Source organism: Rhinatrema bivittatum, chromosome 3 (genome assembly GCF_901001135.1).
Source record: "Rhinatrema bivittatum chromosome 3, aRhiBiv1.1, whole genome shotgun sequence".
Classification (NCBI taxonomy): Eukaryota; Metazoa; Chordata; class Amphibia; order Gymnophiona; family Rhinatrematidae; genus Rhinatrema; species Rhinatrema bivittatum.
Window position 1 is genome coordinate 215,409,247 of NC_042617.1, and position 26,707 is coordinate 215,435,953.

At 43.2% G+C, this 26,707-nt stretch overlaps 1 protein-coding gene across 1 annotated transcript in view; it reads left to right on the forward strand.

Moving 5' to 3' along the window:
- ABCB10 (ATP binding cassette subfamily B member 10) overlaps window positions 1-26,707 on the forward strand; it is a 244,031-nt gene that overhangs the window by 212,028 nt on the left and 5,296 nt on the right. Inside the window, 1 exon segment of the mRNA XM_029594183.1 lies at window positions 13,255-13,289. Within this exon segment, the coding sequence (XP_029450043.1) occupies window positions 13,255-13,289 (35 nt within the window).

The following is a 26,707-nucleotide window of genomic DNA, read 5'->3' on the forward strand; positions in this document are numbered from 1 at the left end:
ACTGCTTCCAGTACTACAGTCCCATGCTCATTCTACTCCTGTAAATTTTCAGCTGCGGAGCAGAACTACAGCATAGGAGATCATGAGTTACCGTACTTGCCATAAAATTGGCCCTCGAAGAATAGCGCCCATGGCAAGAGGGTGCGCAACATAAGTTCACTGTGTTCACCGATCATAAGAACTACTGAGCCAGGCCCAACGTCTCAATGCTCGTCAAGCTCGATGGGCTCTGTTCTTTTCCAGATTCAATTTTGAGCTTCATTACTGTCCAGCTGATAAAAACCTCCGTGCAGATGCCCTATCACACTCTTTCGAGCCTGAAGACACTCCAGAAGAACCTAGCCATATAATAGACCTAGCCTGTATTTGTTTGTCTGCTACTCACCCAGTCCCTGCTGGGAAGACTGTCGTGCCCCGACGACTCCGAGGAAGAGTTCTCCGCTGGGCGCATGATTCTAAGTTCACCAGTCATCCAGGACGAACACGATCCTTGGCACTGCTTCAGTGGTTCTTCTGGTGGCCTACTATGGTCTCTGACGCTAAAGCATACGTCGAATCCTGTAACACTTGTACACAGCAAAAGTCCCTGGTTGGTCGACCTTGGGGCCTCCTCCACTTCCAGCTCCCGAGGAACCATGGACCCACCTGTCTACGGATTTCATTGTGGATTTGCCTCCTTCGAAGGGTCATACCGTAATATGGGTAACCATAGACCGATTTTCAAAAGTGGCCCATTTCGTCCTCCTACCTGACCTACCATCCGCTCCAGAGTTGGCACGCCTATTTTTTCACTATATCTTTAGATTGCATGGCCTACCCAAGGACATTGTCTCAGATAGAGGTCCACGGTTTGTTGCTTGATATTGGTTCGCTCTTTGCCAAAAATTCGGTATAAATATCAGATTAGCAGCTGCCTATCATCCCCAAGCTAACGGACAAGCTGAGCAAATGAATCGCTCCTTGAAGGCCTTCCTGCACGCTTACATCAATGACCGCCAAGACAATTGGTCTGAACTTTTATCCTGGGCGGAGTTTTCTCACAACTCTCATATCGCCACTGCTACAGGCATGTCACCATTCTCTATCGTCTATGAAAAACAGCCGCGACCACCGCTGCACATACCTTTGTCAGTACTGTTCCGTGCGGCACAGGCTACTGTGGATGCCCTCAAGACTTTATTGGAGCAGACAAATCTTTGTTTACGTCAAGCCACTTCCTGGGCCAAGAGAACTGCTGACAGTCCCCGACGCTCGGCTCCTGAATTCCTCCCTGGTCAGAAAGTCTGGTTAAGTACTCGGTATATCCGACTCCGAATGCCGTCCCAAAGGTTTGCTCCAAGGTATATTGGACCTTTTACAGTCACCTGATACATTGGGCCCGTTACATACCAGCTTCGGCTGCCTCCTACACTGGGAATATATAATACATTTCACGTATCTCTCTTAAAACCTGTGATCCTATCCTGGCCTGCCCGAAAGGCTCCTGAACCACCTCCACTCGAGGCTGAAACTGACACGATGTACAAGGTACATGAAGTCCTCGACATCTGCCGTAGGGACTGCCGGTGGGAATACCTCCTTTCTTGGGAGGGTTATGGACCCGAAGAAAATTCTTGGGAACCAGCTCAGAACATCCTGGACAAATCCCTCCTCCTGAACCATCATCGTGCCCATCTGGGCAAACCCCGACCTCCAAGAGGGGGACGTAAAGGGGGGGTGTACTGTTACGCGTGCCGTCCACAGCAGACCCACGGCATGGCCCCCTCACCTTTCCACAAGGACTCCAGCCTCTGGTTCCTCCTCACTGGCGGTGGTGGGCCGCCAGCTCCGTCCTTGGGCCTCCCCCGGTGCCTCCGGCTCTGCCACAGTCCCCGGCGTTCCCGGTCCTGCTGCTACTGCTCATCGGGCCTCTCCGTGTGGCCTGTGAAGAGACGCCACTTCCTGAGCCGTGCCCCTCCCTAGGCATGCGCGCATCACTGATCCTTAAGTAGGGACCGCGGCGGGAACCCAGCCATGGCTCCGGATGATGACGTCAACGTATTCATACTATTTAAGCTCAGGCTCTGCTCCATAGCGTTGCCTTTGCAACAGGTCTCCTCGCTGGTCGAGTACTCGTTGCTACTAAGAGATTTGTCTCTTCCCTGCGTTCCTGATCCTCGTTGTTCCTGGTTCCTATTTCCTTGTTCTTGCCCTGCCTATGCTTTGGATTGTCTACACGGACTTTGCTTCTGCTTCGCCTGACTATGCTACAGGCTATCTCCAGACCCAGACCTCCGCTTTGCCTGACTACACTACAGTCTATCTTCAGACCCAGACCTCTACTTGTCCATCTGCTATTGCCTATCTTCAGACTCTGACCTTTGCTTCGTCTGACTACGCTATTGACTATCTCCGTGATCAGACCTCAGCCTTGCTTGCCACTGCCTCTGGATCGCCGCCAGCCCTGACTCAAGCCTACCATTGGATGCCTCTTCTGCCTAATCCCTGGGTGTGGATTCATCAGGCTTCATCCTACCTTTGCTCGAGTGCCCTCTGTCTGCCTTCGTTCCATTGCCAGCCGAGTTTCTAGGACATTATCCAGTCCAGAGTAGGACTGCACCATCTCTTGCCTGCTGTCTCTGGGCTGAACCAACCTCTCTTGCAACTCTATACCGAGGCCCACGTAAGTCCTGCAGGCCCCGGCACCCAAAGGCTCAACCCGCGGGGAACGAGGGCTGGTATAGGTGAAGCTCCAGCGGCCTCAGCCTATCAGCCCACTCCACCTGCTGACGGTGGGGACCCGTAGGTCTTTACCTACGGGTTGTGTCAACCCCACCTTGGTCCAAGGATCCACCTCCGACGCAACAATTAGATTATGGTAATGTCTTCATCCAGTAAAAGAAAAGACCTTGCTTAAGAACATAAGAATAAGAACATACCATACCATACTGGGTCAGACCAAGGGTCCATCAAGCCCAGCATCCTGTTTCCAACAGTGGCCAATCCAGGCCATAAGAACTTGGCAAGTACCCAAAAACTAAGTCTATTCCATATTGCCGTTGCTACGCTTATCTATTGGTCACATGCAACACTGACTTGATGTCAAAGTCATCTGTCGTATGTTGTCCACCAGCTGAGCAGGATGTGTTCACCTCTGCTCCTTCTTAGCTGGACTGCAAATAAAAGTCAAATCTCAGCTCAGAGCTCTGACTTCCGTTTGTTCGCAAAGCTGCAGCTGGATCGTCATTTTGCACCTTTATTATTGTCTGGACAGCCTCTGAAGGACTGACAGTAGTGCAGATAAGCAGTTTTGCATGACCTCTTCTTTCGGTAGTCTACTCTCCACAAAGGACATAAGAACATAAAACTTGCCATACTGGGTCAGATCAAGAGTCCATCAAGCCCAGTATCCTGTTTCCAACCTTGGCCAATCCAGGTCACAAGTACCTGGCAGGATCCCATGGGGTAGGTAGATTCCAAGCTGCTTATCTCAAGCATAAGCAGTAAATAACTGCAATTCCACCTTAATAATTGTTGATGGACTTTTCTCCAGGAACTTGTCAAAACCATTTTTAAACGCAGCTACACTAACAGCTTTCACTACATCCTCTGCCATCGAATTCCAAAGCGTTGAGTAAAAAATATTTTTTCTTAGTTTTAAATGTATTACCTAGTAACTTCATTGTTTGTCCCCTAGTTTTTGTACTTTTTGAAAGAGCAAACAACTGATTGACGTATTCTTATTCCATTTCACTCATTATTTACAAACCTCTATCATATTTCCCTTCAGCTGGCTGAAGAGTCCTAACCTCTTCAGCTTCCATCCCCTTTATCATTTTGGTTGCCTTTCTCTGTACCTTTTCTAATTCTGCTATATCTTTTTTGAGATGTGGTGAGCAGACTAGGAGGGAACCGGGGAAGGCCCCGATGTGTCGCTGCGCATAACAGCGAAAATCTCCCCCACCCTTGTGCGTGCTGACCCGGCATTTTATAACATGCGCGCACATGTTATAAAATCGCGCATCCATGTGTGCGCTGGTTAGCGCGCAGTCTTTTAAAATCTAGCCCTTATTTTTCTATTAATATGGTGCCTTTGTCTGGGTAATACTTATCACTAGAGATTAGAATGAATCCCTTAATTAGACCAGTTTGGCAAGCAAATACCTATCAGAGGAGGAAATGGATGCTACCAAATACCTACTAGCCCTTACTGAATTTTAGAAATAAACCTTTTTTTGTACATAGTAGGGAAAGAGTATTTAGGCAGTGGTCTGATTCTGGGCTCGAAAAGGTCACTGACAGATACTCTGCAGATACCTTAAAAGAGAAATATGAATTAACTAATAAGCAGTTGTATGCCTGTTTGCAAGCAAGACCCTATAATATGTCTTATAAAATGTCAGTTCCATAAGGGAAAAAAGAACAATTTTGCAGAATTATAATTTCACAGAATTATAACATACTTTTAAAGTGTACAATATGTATAGGAAAATTATTACTGAAGAAAACTTAAAAGCAGAGAGCAGTCATTGTTCTAATAAATTAATTGACACTGAGTTGGTAGATGACTTCATATATTACAACACTCAAGTGCACAATATTACAGTAGCTGTGCATCTTAGAGAAATGTAGTAAAAGATTTTGCAATTTACATATATAGATAGAAATACAGTAGACTTGGGACTAGTGTTTAAATATACAGATGATAAAGGTATTCAAATTATGTAGTTATGTGTAAAATACAAATTGTTTGGAAAGAAATATTTGTAGAACTGCAGAAACCTTTTAAAAGAAATGTCCTATTCGATAATATGAGAGCATTATTGAATGGGACATTCTGTTAGACATGGGTCTAAAATAAGTAGACGATACAGTTTCTACTAAAAATATGCATATAGATAGACTTATCTTTGATGCTTGTGAGGAAATGCATACTTAAGTATGTAGAAAGGTCTGTGCCTACTAAAGAAATGTGAATGCATCTTATGGTAGAGATTTTTCAAATAGAAAAAAAAGAGATGTGGCAAGGTACTTCTAAAGGATTTGGGAAATTTATGAAATGGCAACCCTTTTTGGAAAGTCTTCCACCTGATGTAAGAGTGTGGATTTGTTATGTAAGAAACATAGGTGAGAGCAAAGGTAACTTTTCCTTTACTTTTTGAATGTGGGAGTGATATATGCATGTGATGGATGAATGTAGTAGACAAACCTCAGAAGATCATAAAAGAAGCTTGTACCAGTGACACAAATGTTGTGATCATACTATGTTATCAAGAGTTTTTGATGATATTGTTTAATTACGAATATTGTTTCTTGTATCATTTAATACTGTATTGGAAGTGTATTACCTTTTATGCTAATAAAAAGTTAATACAAAAACTGTCCCGATAGAGAGGTAGTTGTAAAAGCTGAAAAAAAAGATATATTTAAATACAAAGCATGCAGATAAAAATGAATCCAAACTGCCTGTGTCATCTAATAATAAACAGGTTGTATAAAAAACCGAAATACAAATAAACCAATTTTCAAGGGTCTGTATGTGAATGCCAGAAGTCTGAAGACTTAGAATGTATGGTCCCAAAGAAAGATATAGATATAATAGACATCTCAGAGACCTGGTGAAAGGAAGATAACTAATGGGGCAATGTGATACTAGGGTACAAATTATATCAACATAAAAGGACAGATAAAATTGATGGAGGAAGAGGCACTATATGTAAAAAAAGTCATAGATTTAAGCTAGATTAAAGTTTTGCAGGAAACAAACTGCACTCTGAATCCTTATGGATAAAATTTCCAAGGGGAAAAGTGAAGCAGTACTTGTAGTCTTTCTGGACATGAGTGCCATTTTCAATACTGTTGACCACCAATTACTCTAAAATAGTCTTTTTGATATATGAATCAGAGATCATCGCTTCATTGGTTCAAGTCAGTTTTAGAAGAAAGATCTTATGTAGTTGTCTGGAACAATGTCACCTCCAATCCAAGATCTCATACTTGTGGAGTTCCTCAAGGCTCGTTTTTTTCACCATACTTTTAAATCTCTACCTTGCTCTGCTAGTTACCTTAATTCAAACCTTGGTTTACATCATATATACAGGTGGTTGCTTCAATCAATATGAATATCCTTCACCTTTTACCTGATTTCAATGCTTATCTCGCTGAGATAGCCTGTTGGTTAAAAAGCTTCAAATTCAAGATCAATCCCAGCAAGTTTGAATCCCTGTGGTTTTTAGGTAAAAGTTGCTCTGATCTATTACCTCCTCCAGTAATGGATGGTATCTCTATTACAGTCTATTACCTATCTCTAGGTGTTAGGTTAGACAGTGATGTATCATTCAAATCACATGTTTCTCATGTGATTCAATCCTCTGATTATCATCTTCATCTTATTTGCAGATTATGTCCTTTTCTTGACACCAGTGATCTTAAAACTATAGTACATGCCTTAGTCCTCACTAAACTTGATTATTGTAACGCTGTTTTTCATGGCCTTCCTAAAACTTCTCTACTCATAAGAACATAAGAAATTGCCATACTGGGTCAGACCAAGGGTCCCTCAAGCCCAGTAGATTACAGCTTGTTCAAATCACTTCTGCAAAAGTCATCTTTGGTAATAACAAATATGATCATGTCACACCACTCTTAATAGATCACCACTGGTTACCTATCTCTGCCCGCATTACATTTAAAATTACCTGTTTAACATTTTTATCTTGTACACCTTCTTAGTTGGCTACTCTTATTAAACCATATCGAACCAATAGAATTCTCAATTCTATTCACCAAGAATTATTCACCATCCCTTAACAAGAGATCCAGCTGGAATCCATGAGAGAAAGTTGTTTTACATACCTTGCTCCAAGCATCTGGAATTCTCTTCCCCTAAGATTACGGCTTGAAATTTATTATTGTTATGGTTTGTAGGCTTTGTGGACCCTTGGACCGAGATGGGGTAGACGCTACCTGAGGGGTAGGTCCCCACTGTCGGCAGGCGGAGTCAGACAAGCAGTGGTCAGAGTTTATAGGCAGTTCATAGGGTGGTCAGGCGTAGCAATGGACGGAATCTGGAGAGAATCCGAGGCGTGGTCAGGGTCTGGAGAAAATCTGAAGCATGGTCAGGCGAAGCAAAGGTCAGGGTCTGGAGAAAAGTCTGAAGCGTGGTCAGGCGAAGCAGGGTCTGGAGAAAATCTGAAGCGTGGTCAGGCGAATCAAAGGTCAGGGTCTGGAGAAAATCCAAAGCATGGTCAAGCAAAGCAAAGATCAAAGTCTGCGAGCAGGAACACAGGCAAGAAAGCAAGGGCAAGCAGCTGGGCACATAACTAGTGAGCAGGGCAGTTGCCAAGGCGAGTCCTGATGGTCAGGGCTTGCCTAATATAGGCCCCTAGAGTGATGATGTCAGAAAGAAGGGCCAAGAGCTGGCATGCTGCAGGCCCTTTAAAAAATGTAGAGAGGCGCGCACGTGTGCGCCTGGGAAGTCGTGTGTTAGAGACTGGCGGCGGCTTCTCTTGCCGCAACCCGCGATTCTCTGGCGGCAGACAAAGCCACGAAGAGGGGGGCAACGCTGGGAGCGCTCCCCTTGCCCTGTAGTGGGTCTGGGAACCACCCCCGGCAGGACGAAGGGAAGGTGAGGTAGGCCGGTCATGAGCTCTGTGGCTGGCCAACTAACAATTATTTAGGTAATCCTTTAAAAGCTTATTTACACATGCATTTCAAGGGTCTCTTTAATATCTATTTTAGCTTCTTTATTTTATGTTAAGATTTTTTTTTCCTTTATGCTCCATTTAATTTTATGGTTTTATTATCTATGACAGTGGTTCTCAACCAGCTGTGTCGCCAAGAACATGCAGGTGTGTCGCCACACTTCCCGGTCCCCCGCTGACCCGGCTGCTCCCCGGTCCTCCTCCACCCGGACTTAAAATGCTGTCAGACCGGGCGGAACGCAACAGAACAGCTGGAGTCAGTGGCACCGGCATGGTCTCTTCTTCCCACCCACCCCCCTGTGGCCCGGAAAAGGAAGTGGTGAGCATCGGGTGCGTGTGCGGGAAGAAGAGACCATGCTAGTGCAGTCAGCGTCGGCCCGAAGAACAGAAGAGAGGCGCGGCCGGAGGAATGAGCAGCGTGGCTCAGAGAAAAATGAAGAAGAACGTCAACCCCCGATGGGACTCTGCTCCGCAAGGGCTGAAAATGAAGGAGGTTAGGGTTGGGAGGAGGCTGCTGCTGCCGCTAGTTCCAGGGAGGGAGGGAGGGAGGGAGAGAGAGTGAATGAACAAGCAAGCATGTGTGTTTGAGATCCTTTGTGTGTGTGTGTGTGTGTGTGAGTGAGATAGCATGTATGTGAATGACTGAGAGCCTGTATATGTGAAAGACAGTATGTCTGTGATTGAGAGCCTGCCTATAAGAGAGAGAGCATGAATGCAAGTTTACGATTGGGAACCTGTATGTGTAAGTTTGTGGTTGAAAACCTGTTTGTGTGAAAGAGTATGTGTGTATGATTGAGATGATTTGTGTGTGAGAGAGATCATGTGTATGTATGATTAAGAGCCTGTGTGTAAGAGGCTCTTAATAAGAGCTGGTAAGAGAGAGAGAGCATGTGTGTCTGTGTGTGATTGAGAGCTGGTTTAGGAGAGGGAGCATCTGAGTATGTGATTGAGAGCCTGTGTGTAAATGAGAGAGAGAGAGCATGTGTGTCTGTGTCTGATTGAAAACTGGTTTAGGAGAGGGAGCTTCTGAGTATGTGATTGAGAGCCTGTGTGTAAATGAGAGAAAGAGAGAGCATGTGTGTTTGTGTCTGTGATTGAATGCTGGTTTAGGTGAGGGAGTATGTGATTGAGAGCCTGTGTGTAAATTAGAGAAAGAGAGGACATGTTTGTAAGCATGTGAATGAGAGTCTGTGTGTGAGAGAAAAAGACAGCAAGTATGTGTGTGATTGAAAGCCTGTGTGTGTAAGCCTGAAAAGATAGACAGCATGTGTGTAAGTATGTAATTAAGAGCCTATATAAGTGAGAGAAAAAGCATGTGTATATGTGAGTGACTGAGAGCATGTGTATATAGGTGTGTAATTGATAGCCAATGTGAGAGAGAGCACTGGTATGTGACTGAGAGAGAGAGGAGAAAGTTCCAAGAAAATCGCCCCTCCTCCTTCTAATTCAAAACAATCTCAGGACACCTACCGTAGATATCAAATGTTCCCATGTATGCAGAGCAAAAAAAATTATGTATCCTTATTTTTCATTACTGGGTCTTTGTGTCTGCTATTTTGAAATATTTTATTGGTATCTAGTTTTTTTTTATATGAGTTTTTAATTATTGGATATTCCACTCATTAGCTGTTTCGAAATAATCTGTTCTTTTTGTTAGTATGGTTTTACTGCTACTGATTTTATATTTCTTGATTTGTTTTATAAGGATGGGTGATGTTTCTTTTTTCCTTTATTACACTGCATACAGAGACTCTGGCTTGCTGCAGTTTCCAATTCAGGTTTTGTCTGCATGCTTCTAGTTATGCGTTTTAGTCTCTTTATTCCTTGTTAAGTGAGGGTCAGCACATGTGATTTCGGTGAGGTTTTCTGCTAGCGTGTAGTTTCTGTGTAGGGCTCTATAGCAGCCTGACTTGGTCCGTTTTCCTAATAGGAGATGTATTGGTGTAATATTTTCAGTGTTGCCTTTTCTTAGGTAAGGTGGTTACTGTTTAAGTGCTGGAAATTGGTGCTGTTTTGGTGTGGGTTGTTTACTATTTATGCAATTTCTGTTCAGACAGAATATGTATCTATTCCTTGTGTTATTTTAAACAATAAAAATAATTACCGGACCTTTACTTTTTATTTCCGCCATGAATTGTAATGAGCAGTGTGTCACACATGTGAGCGTGGCCTGGCAGGTGTGTCACGATGGGAAAAAGGTTGAGAATTACTGATCTATGACATACTATTTTTCATGTTTTATTATTTATGACATGCTGTTTGTTTTATTGACCATTATTATGTTGTTTTACTCTAAGGTTTATTGCAAATTGCCTTAATTTACTATAGTAAGAAATGGCAATTAATCAAATCTAATTAATAATAATAATAATAATAATAATACAGAGTATAATAGTGGGAATGTTTTACTGCCCATCTGGCCAGGATGAGGAAACAGACTGTAAAATGCTAACAGAGATTAGACTAGCTAGTAAAATGAGCAACACAATAATAATGGGAGATTGAAATTACCTAAGTATTGATTGGGTAATTGTCACATGAGGACATGAAAGGAAGGTAGAGTTCTTAGATGCCATCAGTACTTCATGCAGCAGTTGGTCATGGAACCAGCGAGAAGGGAACTACATTAAACCTGCTTCTCAGGAGAATACAGGACCTCTGGTGTAAGAGAGAAAGATAGTGGATCTGCTTGGCATTATTGATCATAATTAAATTTGACATAATCACTGGAGGGCAAAAACTAAGGAAAACTACTGCAGTAGCTAACTATAAAAAAGAGACCATGATAAAATAAGGAGATTTAACATAGTAACATAGTAAGTGATGGCAGAGAAAGATCCAACTGGTCCATCCAGTCTGCCCAGCAAATTGCTTAGGGTAAAAACTGACACTCTGTGCAGGTTACCTCTTTGCCTTTTGTTAAGGATAACTGCTGTTCCATGCAGATTACTCTTTTTCTTCATTTCCATCCTTTAACTATTAGGGATCCTTTGTTTATCTCATGCCCTTTTGAATTTCATTACCATTCTTGCCTTCACTATCTCTTCCAGGAAGGCATTCCATGCATCCTCCACTCTTTCTATGAAGAAATATTTCATGATATTGGTTCTGAGTCTTCTCCCTTGGAGCTTCATATTATGTCCCCTAGTTCTACAATTTTCTTTCCAATGAAAAAGGCTTGATTCTTGTACATCATTATTACCCTTGTCCCTCCTCTCCTTCAAAGTATACATATTTAAATCCTTCATTCTCATCTCATAAGTCATCTGGTGCAGACCCCACATCATTTTAGTTGCCTTTTTCTGGATTGCTTCCAGAGAAAAAACCTAAAAGGAGCAATTCACAAGGTTAAAAACTTGCAGGAGCAATAGATATTGTTTAAAATTACCATCTTTAAGGCCCAGACAAAATGTATTCCATGCATTAAAAAAAGGTAAAAGGAAAACCAAGCAACTGCCTTCATAGTTTAATAGTGAGCTGAAAGAGGCAATTAAAGCCAAAAGGGCATCAATCAAAAAATAAAAAGCAGATCCTAATGTGGAAGATAGGAAAGAGCATAAGCACTGGCAAGTTAGATTTTAAAAAAGTATTTAAATGGCCTAGGAGAGAATTTGAAAAGATGTTTGCCACAGAGGCAAAAAAAGTAATAATATTTTAAAGTACTTTTACAGAAATTTGGAAAACTAATCACTTATTTCCTTGAAAAATTCCTGGCTTCAGAATAAAACTGATCTCTAGGTCCCAATTGTCTCGGAGTAAACTCTTAAATTAACAGAGTGACATTAACCAAAAAATCTGACATGAAACCAAAATTTCCTCTTTTAGGTAGTTTATTTGTCTCAAGTACAACTCTAACAGAAATCTAAAAAAAAGTTTGGTTTCCGTATCCTACCCAGGCAACCCATTATATACTTTATATTTTCATTACCCACATACATAACCAATCAGTACATTATTAGCCATTTCCTTGCATCATATTCTCATGATATTATCACCTCATAGAGCCAATCAGACAGGAGGTTTATTCCTTCATATAAAAATATACTGATTTAGTAATTAGTATGATGTAAGCTATAATATACCCCTTTTCTCCATCTTAGATCTTATCCTCTAGTTTAGATCCAAGGACAGGCTGTCCTTTTGTCCTCCATCTTAGATGGAGCACTATGTGATGTTTTTCACGAAAAACATGTTTGTCTCCTACAAAAATGGGGAACAATTGGAGTGTCAGTATGATCTAATACTCCATGTGCAGGCTTAAAATAATTCTTGTTTTCAGACAGTTATGACGTAATCTTTCATTTCTTAATCAGATCATAAGACTTTAGACAGTTACAAAAACAAATTGCTTAGCTCAGCTACCTGTTCCACAGCAATATTCTTAGCAAAATTGGCCTAATAATGAAGAATCTTTGACACCAAGAGGGTCTTTTCTAATTTAATTCTGCACCTTCAAAGCAAAAAAGGCTTGCTGTGTTTACCAGGAGGTCCTTGAGATTTTCTGCAATGGACTTCTTATGTTTCCCTGGGATTAGAGAGGCATTTTCAGAGAAAATGAAACTGAGATGTTTCTCTGTTTTTGTTCCTACATTATGGAATGGCCTTCCTGAAGAGCTAAGGGCAAAATGGATTATTTACAGTTCAAGAAAAGGTTGAAAAGCTGAATGTTTTGCTAAGCTTTTCGTTGCGAGATAGGAATTCAGCAAATTTATATCTAGTGAATGTTGTTTTCAAAGGAAAGGTTTTGGGTAACGAGCTGCTAATCTGATAATACTTCAGTGATAGAAAGGCATGGAATATCATTTATTATTTTGGACATTCTGATACTTTTGTTTCAGGTTTTTATTGAGTTGACTAGGATGTTGTGATTTGATTGTATTAGTTTAGTTAGAATTGTATGTAAATTGCAATGCATTTCTGTTATCTGGTATTTATTATACCAAGACTTGGTACAAATCTACTTGTATTAATGATTTTAAAATGTTATATGTAAATCACATCATGGTTTATCACATGTGGTTTATGCACATAAATGGGCTTTTTCAAAATTGCCATGGAGATTGTGTGTGTAATAAGCACAGAAGTGTTTTTACCATATTTTTACAAATACTTGAAAGAGGTGTTCCCGGGTTGGAATTGGGAGTGGGAAAAACATTAATACGCAGGGTTCTGTATACACCTACAAATTTTCAAAGTGGATTTATGCCTGTAAGCATGTACTTTCTACATGCAGGCTTCAGCTCTATTTGAAAATTAGCTGCAACTATACATGTTGAAAGTTCTAATGCAACTATATGAGGTTTGAAAATTACCCCCATAATATATTCTCAGGAATAAAATAAAAATAAGAAATAAGAAAAAGAATATTAATGCTTATTTGAACTGCCAATGGGATTATCTAGAAGCATATTGGTTTCACTAGTATGCTACAAACTATAAATATATCTAAGCAAATGAAAGACTCTTCTGGTTTCTTAAAATCACTTTGTCTTGAATGAAAGGATTATATGCAGTCGGAACTATTGAGAATTATGTATGTTTATATAAAAACCTGTTTGGTACTTTCTTCTAGAATCCCAAGATTCTTCTGTTAGATGAAGCCACAAGGTAAGAATCTGTTCATAGTGATTTTATATATGTAAATGTATAGAAAAAATATAAGCTTGATTTAGCCTAAAGTTTTTTTGGCCTCTTGGAGAAAAAGAGTAGAAAAATCTGAATTGTGAATGTCATGAAAGCAAATCTTTGGAAGAAATGCCATACAAAGAAAAATATTCATGATGACCTGAAAAAAGGTATTTGGAGCACAAAGAAGGAACCACTATAAGGTACTCCATTAATGCTCTCCACTGTGTCCCCAGACACCCATATATATACAAAACTTTTTTATTTCACGTCTGGATGTCTTCCAACCCAAATATATTTAGGTGTGAATTGTCAAAAAGTTATGTGCAAAAAATAGTGCATATATGCATGTATGTGAAGCATTTGGGTGTAATCCATACTTTACAAATGGGTTACATATGCGCATCTATGCACCTTTGTGAGCAAAAGTACATATGAAAAAAAGTGGATGTGTTAGGGACATGCTTTGCAAGTAGATGTACAAGTCACTAATTTAAAAGCAACTTATGTGTGACTGTTATCATCACTGCTTGAGTACATTTACTACTGTTCATTTACACACACAAGTTCAAACATTCATGGTGATTTGCTATTGGTGTTTGACAGGTTGATTTTGGGTCAGTAGACAGCAGGCTAGGGTATGAGACTGAGTGTACCTGGGTCATTCTGGGACATACTGGGAGGTAACTGGGTCATACTGATGCATGTGAGTGTACCTGGGATTGACTGGCTCATACAAGAGCTAACTGGGATAGACTGGGAAATGCAGGGAGGTGGGAATGAGTATATCTGTGCAATCCTGCGGGTAACTGGGACAGACTGGGCCATACAGGGGGTTGGGAGTGAGTGTACTAGGGATATACAGAGCAATACTGGGGATAACTAGGATAGATTGAGCTATTATGGGGATAACTGGGCTAGACTGAGCTGTACAGGGGAGATGGGAATGAGTGTATCTGGGACATACAGTGCCATACTAGGAGTAACAGGGGGGTATCCTGGGGTTGCTTCAAACTTTTTCTTGGATCCTTGGGCCGGTGGCAGATGACCTCGCCCCTGGGGAAAGATCCCCAGAGGGACCACCGGTTAGGCTCAGAGTATGGAGACAGACACACACTAGTTCTTTTATTAAACACCAGAGGTGGCAGTAGTGAGCTGGTAGTGCCCGGCTGGGCTGTAGTTCCTCAAATACTGGAACAGCGATCCCGGATAACTGAGCTGTAGAGAAACCTAAGATAGTGAGTAGGCAGGTTATGCAGAGTTCATGAAAGAACCTTGATGGTAACACTCACACAATAGTCTCCTAGAAGCAGCCCAGGAGCTGGAATGAAGTAGGCCCTCTAGGAACGAGTACCTAGTTCCAGGGAAAGCTCTGAGAGAGAGATGGTAACTCACTGGTGTTGTAGGCAGCGATGACTTCCTGGCAGAAGTGGTATTCAGGAACAAGTCAGGGAACGAGGGCCCTCGAGAAGCGAGTACCGGTTCCAGACTGCGACCTGAAAAGCAAAGAGAAACAAGGCCCCCAAGGAGTGGGTACCCCTGGTAAGTCCGAGGAGGCAGAGTAGCTAGGAAAGAGCGAAACTGGTCCTTGTCCAACTCCTTGCTAACTCGATACATTAGCGATTTCAGAGACCTTAAATATCTGGCGAAGATGACGTCACCTCAGGGGGACGCCCCTGAGGTTCGCACCATTGCTGGTACTTGAGTCGGGGCCATGCCGCACGCGCACCCTTAGGCTGCTGGGAAATATGGCGGATTGCAGCGTCTAGCCAGTCCAGGGACGCTGGAGGAGAATGGCACAATGACGCCGCGGCAGCCAAACTTCCAACAGGCATAGAGGGAGTCACCAAAGAGGTAAGGTGGGTGTAGTGGAGATGTCGGGCAGTGACGGTTGCAACAGTACCCCCCTTGAAAGGGCGATTTCCTCTTCAGGTACCAGGCTTGGGTTTTGAAGGATTTGCAAGGTGGAACTGATGAAGCATCTCTTTGTCCAGAATATTGGTCTGAGGCTCCCAAGAGTTGTCTTCGGGGCTGAAACCTTCCCACTTTAGAAGGTATTCAAAAGTATTGCCTCTCTTACGAACATCTAGGACCTCTTTGACTTTGAATTCTAAGTCATCTTCTGCATTGATGACAGGTGGATCTTGAGGTTTGGAAGAAAATTCGCTGAGTATGAGTGGTTTCAGAAGTGAAACGTGGAAAGCGTTATGAATATCAGCAGCAGTGGATTGAGCTGCTGGGAAGTCACTGAGCTTCAGTGGAAGTGGCGGTGTTGGGGAACTTCCATAGCCCACTTCAAAAGATGACACAGTAGTGGATCTTGCAGCTTGATGAAGGGACTCTCACGTCTTCCACTAGACGTCTGAGAATGAAGTTGCCTTCTGCCCCTGAATCCACCAGGGCAAGAGTCTGAACCGTGACCGGTTCATGAATCAAAGAGACTGGAAGAGAAAGCGGAGGAGAGCACGCGGTATGGCCTAAGAACAGTCCTCCTGCAGGACTTAGGTCCGTCCCTTTTCCGGACGAATGGAGCATGTAGAGACATTATGGCCAGGCTGACCACAGTACATGCAAAGGCCGCGCTTCTTCCGTAGTCTTCTTTCTTTGGAAGTTAAATGTCCATGACCAAGTTGCATTGGTTCCTCTCTATCAGCAGCAAGAATTACTGGAACCATTCGAGGTGCAGATATAGAACTAGCCTGTTTCAACCCAGGTAACATCTTAGGCCGGATTTCCTTCACCTTGTCCCGGAGCCGGTGATCAATCCGAGGGGCCAAGGCTACTAATTCTATGTCCTGCAAAATGGGGTCCTTGTGCTCCCACAAGGTAGATGCCCAAGACAAGGCCCTACCATCCAGGTATGAAAGGATATAGGTGGTCTTGGAAAGAGCCATAGGAAATAAAGATGGCTGTAAGGCAAATTGCATGCAGCACTAGTTTAAGAAGCCCTGGGCCTTCTGAATTTCACCGGAAAAGCGGACTGGAGCCGCCAGTGGTACAGCAGTTTTTAAAGTTACCTCCTGTAACTGACCTTCATGGTTGGAAGCTGTGCCTTGAACCTTCTGTGTGTGTAGCTGATGAATCGCTGAAATAATTTTCTCCAAGGCGTCTTGCTGCTCCGCAATGCGCTGGGCCAGGCCCGGTATGGCCTGTAAGGCATTAAGTTGTGCCGGATCCATGGAGTTAGCAATCTGTTAGTGTTCATGGTAGTTGTAGGTGGATCCTTGGGCTGGTGGCAGATGATCATGCCCCGGGGAAAGATCCCCAGAGGGACCACCGGTTAGGCTCAGAGTATGGAGACAGACACACACTAGTTCTTTTATTAAAAAATATATGCAGTAGTGAGCTGGTAGTGCCTGGCTGGGCTGTAGTCCCTCACATACTGGAACAGTGATCCCGGTGTTAGTGATCACGCTGCCAGGGGGGGCGGAGTTAGCAATGTTGATGATCACGCCGCCAGGGGGGCGGAGTTAGCAATCTGTTGTGAATCTGCTAAGGAGTTAGCAATCTTTTATGGATCATTACCTCCAGAGGGGAGGAGTGAGTAATCTGATCAATGCTGCTCCCTCAAGGGGAGGAGCTAGCAATCTGTAATACTCCGTAGGCGGAGTCAATGATCTGTTGTGGGTTGGCTTCCACAGTGTGGCAGTCTGTATGATACTGCTCTAGTAGTGTAAGGAATAAACACTTAGTGGAAATTGGTGAATCCTTGGGCCGATGGCAGATGACAGCGCCCCCAGGAGGATATCCTGAGAGGGACCGCCGGCTAGGCTGGAGTATGGAGACGAACACAGATAGTTCTTTATTAGACAGGAAATAGAACCACCAGAAGTGGCAGTAGTAAGTTGATGTGCCCGGCAGGGCTGAAGTCCTTCAGATACTGGAACTGCGATCTCTGGGTTGCTGAGCTGTAGAGAGAGACTATAGGTAGTGAGTAGACAGGGTATGCTGGATACATAACCAGTAGTAGATGACACACTCACAACTGTAGATATCTGTAATGGCTTCTATGCAACAGAGAGTCTTCAGTATATTCAGGAACAGGAGCCATAGGCGAGTACTGGGTCCTATATGCAGTCTGGAATAAGAACTCACAATATCTGTGTATGAGATGGCTTCTGGAATTAAAGAAAGTCTTTGGAGAGTTTTAGGAACATAGGCCATCGTGGAGCGAGTACCGGTTCCTATCTGCAATATGAAATAGTAATATACAGAAATAGGTATGTAATAGCTTCTGAGATAGAAGAGAGTCTATGAAGGGTTTTAGGAACATGGGCCCTCGTGGAGCAAGTACCGGTTCCTATCTGCAATAGTAACTCACGATCTCCGTACCTGTGATAACGTCTTAGACAGAAGGGAGTCTTCAGAGATTAGGAACATAGGCCCTCGTGGAGCGAGTACCAATTCCTATCTGTAATAGAACTCATAGTGTTCACGTCTGCGATCGCTTCCAGGCAGTAAGGAGTCTTCAGAGCATTCAGGGACATAGGCCCTCGAGGAGCGAGTACCGGATCCCGTCTAGCAGTCTGAAATCAAGAAGAGAGAGAGCGGGACCCCCGAGGAGCGGGTACCCCTTGGTAAGTTTGTGGAGGCAGAGCAGCAGAGAAGTTTCCTCCTTGCTAACTCGATTCGAAGTAACAAACGAAGACCTTTTAAGGTGGAAGCAGATGATGTCATTAGGAGGGGACGCCCCCAAGGTTCACGCCCTTGCCGGTACAAACTCAGGAGCACACGCGCGTGCCCTACATCATCAGGAACATGGTGGATCCACAGCGTCAGGCCAGCCCGGGGATTCCGGGAAGAAGCGGTGAGGAGAAGCCGTGGCAGCATCTGTTCGTCAGAGCCGAAGGGAGTCGCCACAAAGGTAGAGAGAGTGGAGCAAGGGCGAGAACAGACATGAACGCAACACCCAGATAACTGAGCTGTAGAGAAACTGAAGATAGTGAGTAGGCAGGGTATGCAGAGTTCATGAACAGAACCTTAATGGTAACACTCACACAATAGTCTCTTAGAAGCAGCCCAGGAGCTGGAATGAAGTAGGCCCTCAAGGAGCAAGTACCTGGTTCCAGGGAAAGCTCTGAGAGAGAGATGGTAACTCACTGGTGTTGTGGGCAGCGATGACTTCCTGGCAGAAGTGGTATTCAGTAGCAAGTCAGGGAACGAGGGCCCTCGAGGAGCGAGTACCCCTGGTAAGTCCGAGAAGGCAGAGTAGCTAGGAGAGAGCGAAACTGGTCCTTGTCCAACTCCTTGCTAACTCGTTACGTTAGCAATTTCAGAGACCTTAAATATCTGGTGAAGATGACGTCACCTCAGGGGGACGCCCCTGAGGTTTGCGCCATTGCTGGTACTTGAGTCGGGGCCGTGCGCGCCCTTAGGCTACTGGGAAACATGGCGGATTGCAGCGTCTAGCCAGTCCAGGGATGCCAGAGGAGAATGGCACGATGATGCCGCGGCAGCCAAACTTCCAACAGGCAAAGAGGGAGTCGCCAAAGAGGTAAGGTGGGCATAGTGAAGACGCTGGGCCGCGACGGTCGCAACAACTATGTTTTTATTGAAACCTCTCTGTTGGGATGCTCTAACTCTCCTGTTTGATTAGTATCCTTCAAGGATACATTCCTCCGAACCATGCACTGCTGAGTGACTGTCGGCTTTCCCCCTTGTTCTAGTTTAAAAGCTGCTCTATCTCCTTTTTAAAAGTTAGTGCCAGCAGCTTGGTTCCACTCTGGTTAAGGTGGAGCCCATCCTTTCGGAAAAGTATCCCCCTTCCCCAAAAATTTCCCCAGTTCCTTACAAAACTGAATCCCTCTTCCCTGCACCATCGTCTCATCCACATATTGAAACTCTGGAGCTCTGCATGCCTCTGGGGACCTGCACGTGGAACAGAAGCATTTCAGAGAATGCCACTCTGGAGGGTCTGTATTTCAGCTTTCTACCCTAAAACCCTAAATTTGGCTTCCAGAACCTCTCTCCCACATTTTCCTGTGTCGTTGGTGCCCACATGTACCATGACAGCCAGCTCCTCCCCAGCACTGTCTATAATTCGATCTAGGTGACGTGAGGTCTGCCACCTTTGCACCAGACAGGTAAGTTACCAGGTGGTCCTCACATCCACCAGCCACCCAGCTATCTACATTTCTAATAATCGAATCACCAACTATGATGGCCAGCCTAACCCTTCCCTCCTGGGCAGTAGCCCTGGGAGACTTGTCCTCAGTGCGAGAGGATAATACATCACCTGGAGAGCAGGTCCTTGCTACAGGATCGCTTCCTGCTACACCAGAGTGATGTTCTACTGGGAGACCTTTCTGATCCAAGGCAGCACTGGGACTGCCAGACTGGATTTGGGACTTGGCAACTATGTCCCTGAAGGTCTCCTCAATGTACCTCTCTCTCTGCCTCAGCTCCTCCAAGTCTATTACTCTAGCCTCCAGAGATCGGACTCGTTCCCTGAGAGCCAGGACCTCTTTGCACCGAATGCACACATAAATCTCTCACCTGTGGGTAAAAATCATACATGTGACACTCAATGCAAAAGACTGGAAAGCCCCGCCTCTTGCTGCTGGACTGCTGCCTTCATCTTAATTTTATTGAGAACCTAGTTAAGTTTAGGATACTAAGGGAGTTGGAATTAGAGTACTTTAAATTTACAGGTGAATTTACTAATTACTCAGCTAGTGACCTACAAGGGAGTGATTAAACTTTCAATAAGGGCTGGTGCAATAGTATGATTTAGATAAGAACCTGAGAAAATGTCTCATTCCTAAAAATCAAAGGTTGAGTGGGTGGGAAAGACAGACACTAGAATTAACTACCTCTGGCTTGCTTATTACCTCAGAGACACACAAACTCTAAAGAATATATCCCACTATTTCAACTTTCTCCAAACTTTTATGTCCAAAGATTTCCCAAAACTAAACTTACCAATCCTCTCCCAGGGATGCTGGGAGCAGTATGCAGATGAGCCTTCCGGTCCTCTTCTACCCAGTCCAAAACAATCTTCCCAGTATTAAACCTCGCCAAGGCTGACATGGTACAGCCATTCCACACAGTCAAATGACTTTTCAGCATCTGGGCTGACCAAAAACCCATCCTTTTTACCCAAAGCCAAGGCTTGAATGAGTACGATCGCTTTCAATGAGTTAGAATTAGAAAGCCTCCCCTTAATAAAACCAGTTTGGTTCTGAGATACCACTGTGCACGCTACCAAATTTAGTCAAAAAGCTAGGACTACTGCTAAAATTTTTATATCTTGTTTTAAGAGAGAAATCAGTCTATACGATTGAGAGAAATTAGATGTTTTTTGGGTTTAGGCATCAAAATGACCATTGCCAGAAAAATGACCTGCCTCAAACTCTCCTCTGTCTCATGATGTATGGAAAATATTCTTAAGAATGCTAAGAGTAGCATCTCTTAGCAGTTTGTAGAATTCTGGCCCCAAACCATCAGGCCCGGGGGCTTTTACCAATTTTAAATTTCCAATAACTGTGTGGATCTCCAGTTTCATAATAGGATTTTCTAGTAACCCTTTTGCTTTGTCAGCTAATTTGGGGAGCTTCAGGTCTTGAAGGAATGATTGTAGTGCCTAACTGTTAGCGCCAGCAGCATATAAAGTTTTATAATAATCCTCAAAAGTTTTTATTATTGAGGAAGTAGTTGTGAAGGTTTGCAAATCAAGAGTAATTTGAGTTGAGACACTTTTTAGGTAAGAATTGAAATTGACGAGTCTAGCTAGTAATTTTCTGGATGGCATGTAAGTAGAGTTTTAAGGGTTAGTGCATGTAAGTAGAGTTTTAAGGGATGGCATGTAAGTAGAGTTTTAAGGGTTAGTGCTAATAGGGTAATAGGGAGGCCATTTAACTATTGGGGTTAGGAAGTCCTATCCCTTACCTGGGAATGAACTGGGGAAACTGGTAATTGCTTCTGCGCGCGTCTACTAAAATTCCCCCACTTATGCGGTAGAGGCAATATTTGCGCGCAGATGTGAACATCCACATAAAACTGTTCGGACATGTACGCACATACAGCCTGTTTTATACCATGCATGCATATGCATGCATGTGTTATAAAATGACTGTGTGCTTTGGCGTGAGCCAGCATATGCATGTACATATACGCCAGTGCTCCAATATCAAAATTGGGCATCCAAATGGCAGATGAAATTTAATGTGGATAAGTGCAAGGTGATGCATATAGGGAAAAATAACCCATGCTTTAATTACACAATGTTGGGTTCCATATTAGGTGCTACAACCCAAGAAAGAGATCTAGGCGTCATAGTGGATAACACATTGAAATTGTCAGTTCAGTGTGCTGCGGCAGTCAAAAAAGCAAACAGAATGTTGGGAATTATTGGAAAGGGAATGGTGAATAAAACGGAAAATGTCATAATGCCTCTGTATCGCTCCATGGTGAGACCGCACCTTGAATACTGTGTACAATTCTGGTCACCGCATCTCAAAAAAGATATAATTGCAATGGAGAAGGTACAGAGAAGGGCTACCAAAATGATAAAGGGAATGGAACAGCTCCCCTATGAGGAAAGACTAAAGAGGTTAGGACTTTTCAGCTTGGAGAAGAGAAGACTGAGGGGGGATATGATAGAGGTGTTTAAAATCATGAGAGGTCTAGAACGGGTAGATGTGAATCAGTTATTTACTCTTTCGGATAGTAGAAAGACTAGGAGGCACTCCATGAAGTTAGCATGGGGCACATTTAAAACTAATCAGAGAAAGTTCTTTTTTACTCAACGCACAATTAAACTCTGGAATTTGTTGCCAGAGGATGTGGTTAGTGCAGTTAGTATAGCTGTGTTTAAAAAAGGATTGGATAAGTTCTTGGAGGAGAAATCCATTACCTGCTATTAAGTTCACTTAGAGAATAGCCACTGCCTTTAGCAATGGTAACATGGAATAGACTTAGTTTTTGGGTATTTGCCAGGTTCTTATGGCCCGGATTGGCCACTGTTGGAAACAGGATGCTGGGCTTGATGGACCCTTGGTCTGACCCAGTATGGCATTTTCTTATGTTCTTAAAGTTACCTTCTTGATGCCTGTGGGGTGAAGGAGTGAATTTTAAAAGCTTTGCTCATGTTAAAAGACTCATCTCGGCTGTGCACTAGTAACATGTATTTTAAAAAACGCAAATTTTGCGTATATGTACTCAGATGCGAGTAAAAAAATAATAAAAATAAAGGGGGGTGTAGAGCTAGTGTATGTCGGGGACGTTCCGGAGCGGGCTCAACAGTCATGCATGTAAATCCAGAGGCCGCAATGCACCGTAGGCTGTTAGCCACGTTTGTTTACTTCTGCTCTTGATGAGATGTAAGTCTGTATACATCTCAGTTAAGGCCTAAAACGACTAGGTGAAGGGTCTGGGTCAACTGGGGGGAGGGCAGGTTGAAAAAGCAGGATAACCTTAAGACCGACTGGACAAATTGGTGGATTAAGTGGTAATACTGGGACTGTCCTTCATGCAAGCATGTTTTAAAATTTGCTTACCTGCACGTATTAAAGCTGACAAAGCCCTAAGGAAGATACATTAAATATGTCTGCTCGAGTAACGATTTCAAATTGGAGCACACATATGTGCGGTAGGCGTATTTTAGATCATACACGCGCAACTGCATACATGATTTGGAATTGCAGCTTATGTCTGCTTGTGCACCCATATGTACATGTATAGGCACACATGTTCTCATTTTAAAGTTACCATCATATATGTGTACACAGTTAATAGAATGCATGTATCCATGCAGATTATGCTCCATCATTCTTATGGTGTTTCAAGTTGTATCATGAGTGCACCACTCATCATTGTTGGCCCTGTTGATCCATTAGTAAGAACATAAGAAATTGCCATGCTGGGTCAGACCAAGGGTCCATCAAGCCCAGCATCCTGTTTCCAACTAACCAGGCCACAAGAACCTGGCAATTACCCAAACACTAAGAAGATCCCATGCTACTGATGCAATTAATAGCAGTGGCTATTCCCTAAGTAAACTTGATTAATAGCCGTTAATGGACTTCTCCTCCAAGAACTTATCCAAACCTTTTTTGAACCCAGCTACACTAACTGCACTAACCACATCCTCTGGCAACAAATTCCAGAGCTTTATTGTGCGTTGAGTGAGAGAGAATTTTCTCCGATTAGTCGTGTGCTACTTGCTAACTTCATGGAATGCCCCCTAGTCCATTATTCGAAAGTGTAAATAACCGATTCACATCTACTCATTCAAGACCTCTCATGATCTTAAAGACCTCTATCATATCTCCCCTCAGCCATCTCTTCTTCAAGCTGAACCGCCCTTACTTCTTCAGCCTTTCCTCATAGGGGAGCTGTTCCATCCCCTTTATCATTTTGGTTGCCCTTCTCTGTACCTTCTTCATCGCCACTATATCTTTTTTGAGATGCGGCGACCAGAATTGTACACAGTATTCAAGGTGCGGTCTTACCATGGAGCGATATAGAGGCATTATGACATTTTCTGTTTTATTAACCATTCCCTTTCTAATAATTCCTAACATTCTGTTTGCTTTTTTGACTGCTGTAGCACACTGAGCCGATGATTTTAAAGTATTATCCACTATGATGCCTAGATCTTTTTCCTGGGTGGTAGCTCCTAATATGGAACCTAACATCGTGTAACTACAGCAAGGATTATTTTTCCCTATATGCAACACCTTGCACTTGTCCACTTTAAATTTTATCTGCCATTTGGATGCCCAATCTTCCAGTCTTGCAAGGTCCTCCTGTAATGTATCACAATCCGCTTGTGATTTAACTACTCCAAATGCTTTTGTATCATCCGCAAATTTGATAACCTCACTCTTTGTATTCCTTTCCAGATCATATATATATATATATATATTGAAAAGCACCGGTCCAAGTACAGATCCCTGAGGCACTCCACTGTTTACCCTTTTCCACTGAGAAAATTGACCATTTAATCCTACTCTCTGTTTCCTGTCTTTTAACCAGTTTGTATTCCACTAAAGGACATCGCCTCCTATCCCATGACTTTTTAGTTTTCTTAGAAGCCTCTCATGAGGGACTTTGTCAAATGCCTTCTGAAAATCCAAATACACTACTTCTACCGGTACATCTTTGTCCACATATTTATTAACCCCTTCTAAAAAATGAAGCAGATTTGTTAGGCAAGACTTCCCTTGGGTAAATCCATGTTGAATGTGTTCCATTAAACTATTTCTTTCTATATGCTCTACGAGTTTGATCTTGAGAATAGTTTCCACTATTTTTCCCGGCACTGAAGTCAGGCTCACTAGTCTATAGTTACCCTGATCACCCCTGGAGCCTTTTTTAAATATTGGGGTTACATTGGCCACCCTCCAGTCTTCAGGTACAATGGATGATTTTAATGATAGGTTACAAATTTTAACTAATAGATCAGAAATTTAATTTTTTAGTTCCTTCAGTACCCTAGGATGCATACCCATCCGGTCCAGGTGATTTGCTACTCTTTAGTTTGTCAATCTGGCCTACTATATCTTCCAGGTTCACAGTGATTTCATTCAGTTCGTCTGACTCATCACCCCTGAAATCCATCTCCCCAACATCCTCATTAGTAAACATGGAAGCAAAGAATTAATTTAGTCTTTCTGCAATGGCCTTATCTTCCCTAAGAGCTCCTTTAACCCCTCGGTCATCTAATGGTCCAACCGACTCCCTGACAGGTTTCTTGCTTCGGATATATTTTTAAAAGTTTTTTGTTTTTTGTTTTTTGTTTATTTATTCTTTATTCAGTTTTACAAATTTAGTTCAAGCATACTTGAATTTGAAATATATATACTTCACTCATTAAGATTCAAACAAAAATAATCAATTCCTTAATTACAAAGAACAAAGTATATGTCTATTTAACAATAAAGTAATACACATTTTTAAAAGTTTTTATTATGAGTTTTTGCCTTTATGGCCAACTTCATTTCAAATTCTCTCTTCGCCTGTCTTATCAATGTTTTACACTTAACTTGACAATGCTTATGTTTTATCCTATTTTCTTCAGATGGATCCTTCTTCCAATTTTTGAAGGATTTTTTTTGGCTAAAATAGCCTCTTTCACCTCACCTTTTAACCATGACAGTAATAGTTTTGCCTTCCTTCCACCTTTCTTAATGCGTGGAATTCATATGGACTGCCCCTGAGCTGAATCCATGGAGTTAGCAATGTGTTATGGTTTTGAGGTGTTTGAGTGGATTCTTGGGTGCTGTGGAGATGACCATGCCCAAGGGGAGGAGCCCCATGAGGAACCACAGTACTAGGCTAGACTCGAGACACGCAAACACAGAGATTTGTCTTTTATTATACCACCTGAGGTGGCAGTAGTGAGGTGATCCAGAGGTAGCAGTCCAGGGACCCTCGGCAGAGGGGACCCGTCTCACAGAGATAGTATAGGGAGATCTAGATGCAGGTTCCCAGTGCAGCAGAGCTGTAGATGAGACAGACTGAGAATGTTAGATTACTCACTAAGTTGGTAGCTGTATAGGTGAAGATCCATTGAATACAGGCACCGAGCCAGGGAGAGCAGGCCCTTGAGGAGCCCAGATAGGCACCTGAAAGAAAGCAAAGGGCCCCCGAAGTGTGGGTACCCAGGTTAGAGAAATACCCCAAAGGGCAGAGAGAGCTTCCAGCGGCAGCAAGGGAGTGGCAGAGTAGCTCAGACCGGAGACTTTCCATCCATTCACAAACTTTGCTAACTCAATTAGCTAGCAAACAAGGGCAGGCTAAATACCCAGATGGCATGACGTCACTCGAAGGGGACGCCCCCGAGGTTCCCGCCATGACATGGATAAAGACGTGGGTGGCGTGCGCACGCACACCCTAGGAGGCCCTTAGGAAAAACATGGCGTTTTGGCTTTTCCATTGCCGTTCCGGGGACGCCGGAGAGAGCGGCATGCAGACACAGCGATAGCCATCTTCCCAAGGCTAGTGGGGAGAGCAGAGAGAAAGGTGAGGCACAAGGTCGAAGCTGTCTGAGACCAACGGACGCAACACTTATCATTGTAAGTGGAAAAGATTCACCACGTGATGCATACAGGAAAGTATCAACCCCTTTTTCTGCCCCACACCATCTCTATTAGACTATATCTGGCACCTTTCAGACTCTGGTCTCCAGACGTCTTCAGTGCGTGTTCACCTGAGTGCCATCTCAGCGTACCACAAGGGAGTAGGGGATGCCCTAATAACAGCGCAAACCCTTGTGAGTAGATTTATGTGGGGCTTAATTCAAATTAAGCCCCCTCTACGACAACCAGTCCCTGAATGGGACCTTAATGTAGTACTTACAAGGTTCATGTGTTCCTCGTTTGAGCCCATAGATTCCTGCGATTTTAAATTTCTTACATGGAAAATCCTTTTCCTGGTAGCCATTACATCTGCTCAAA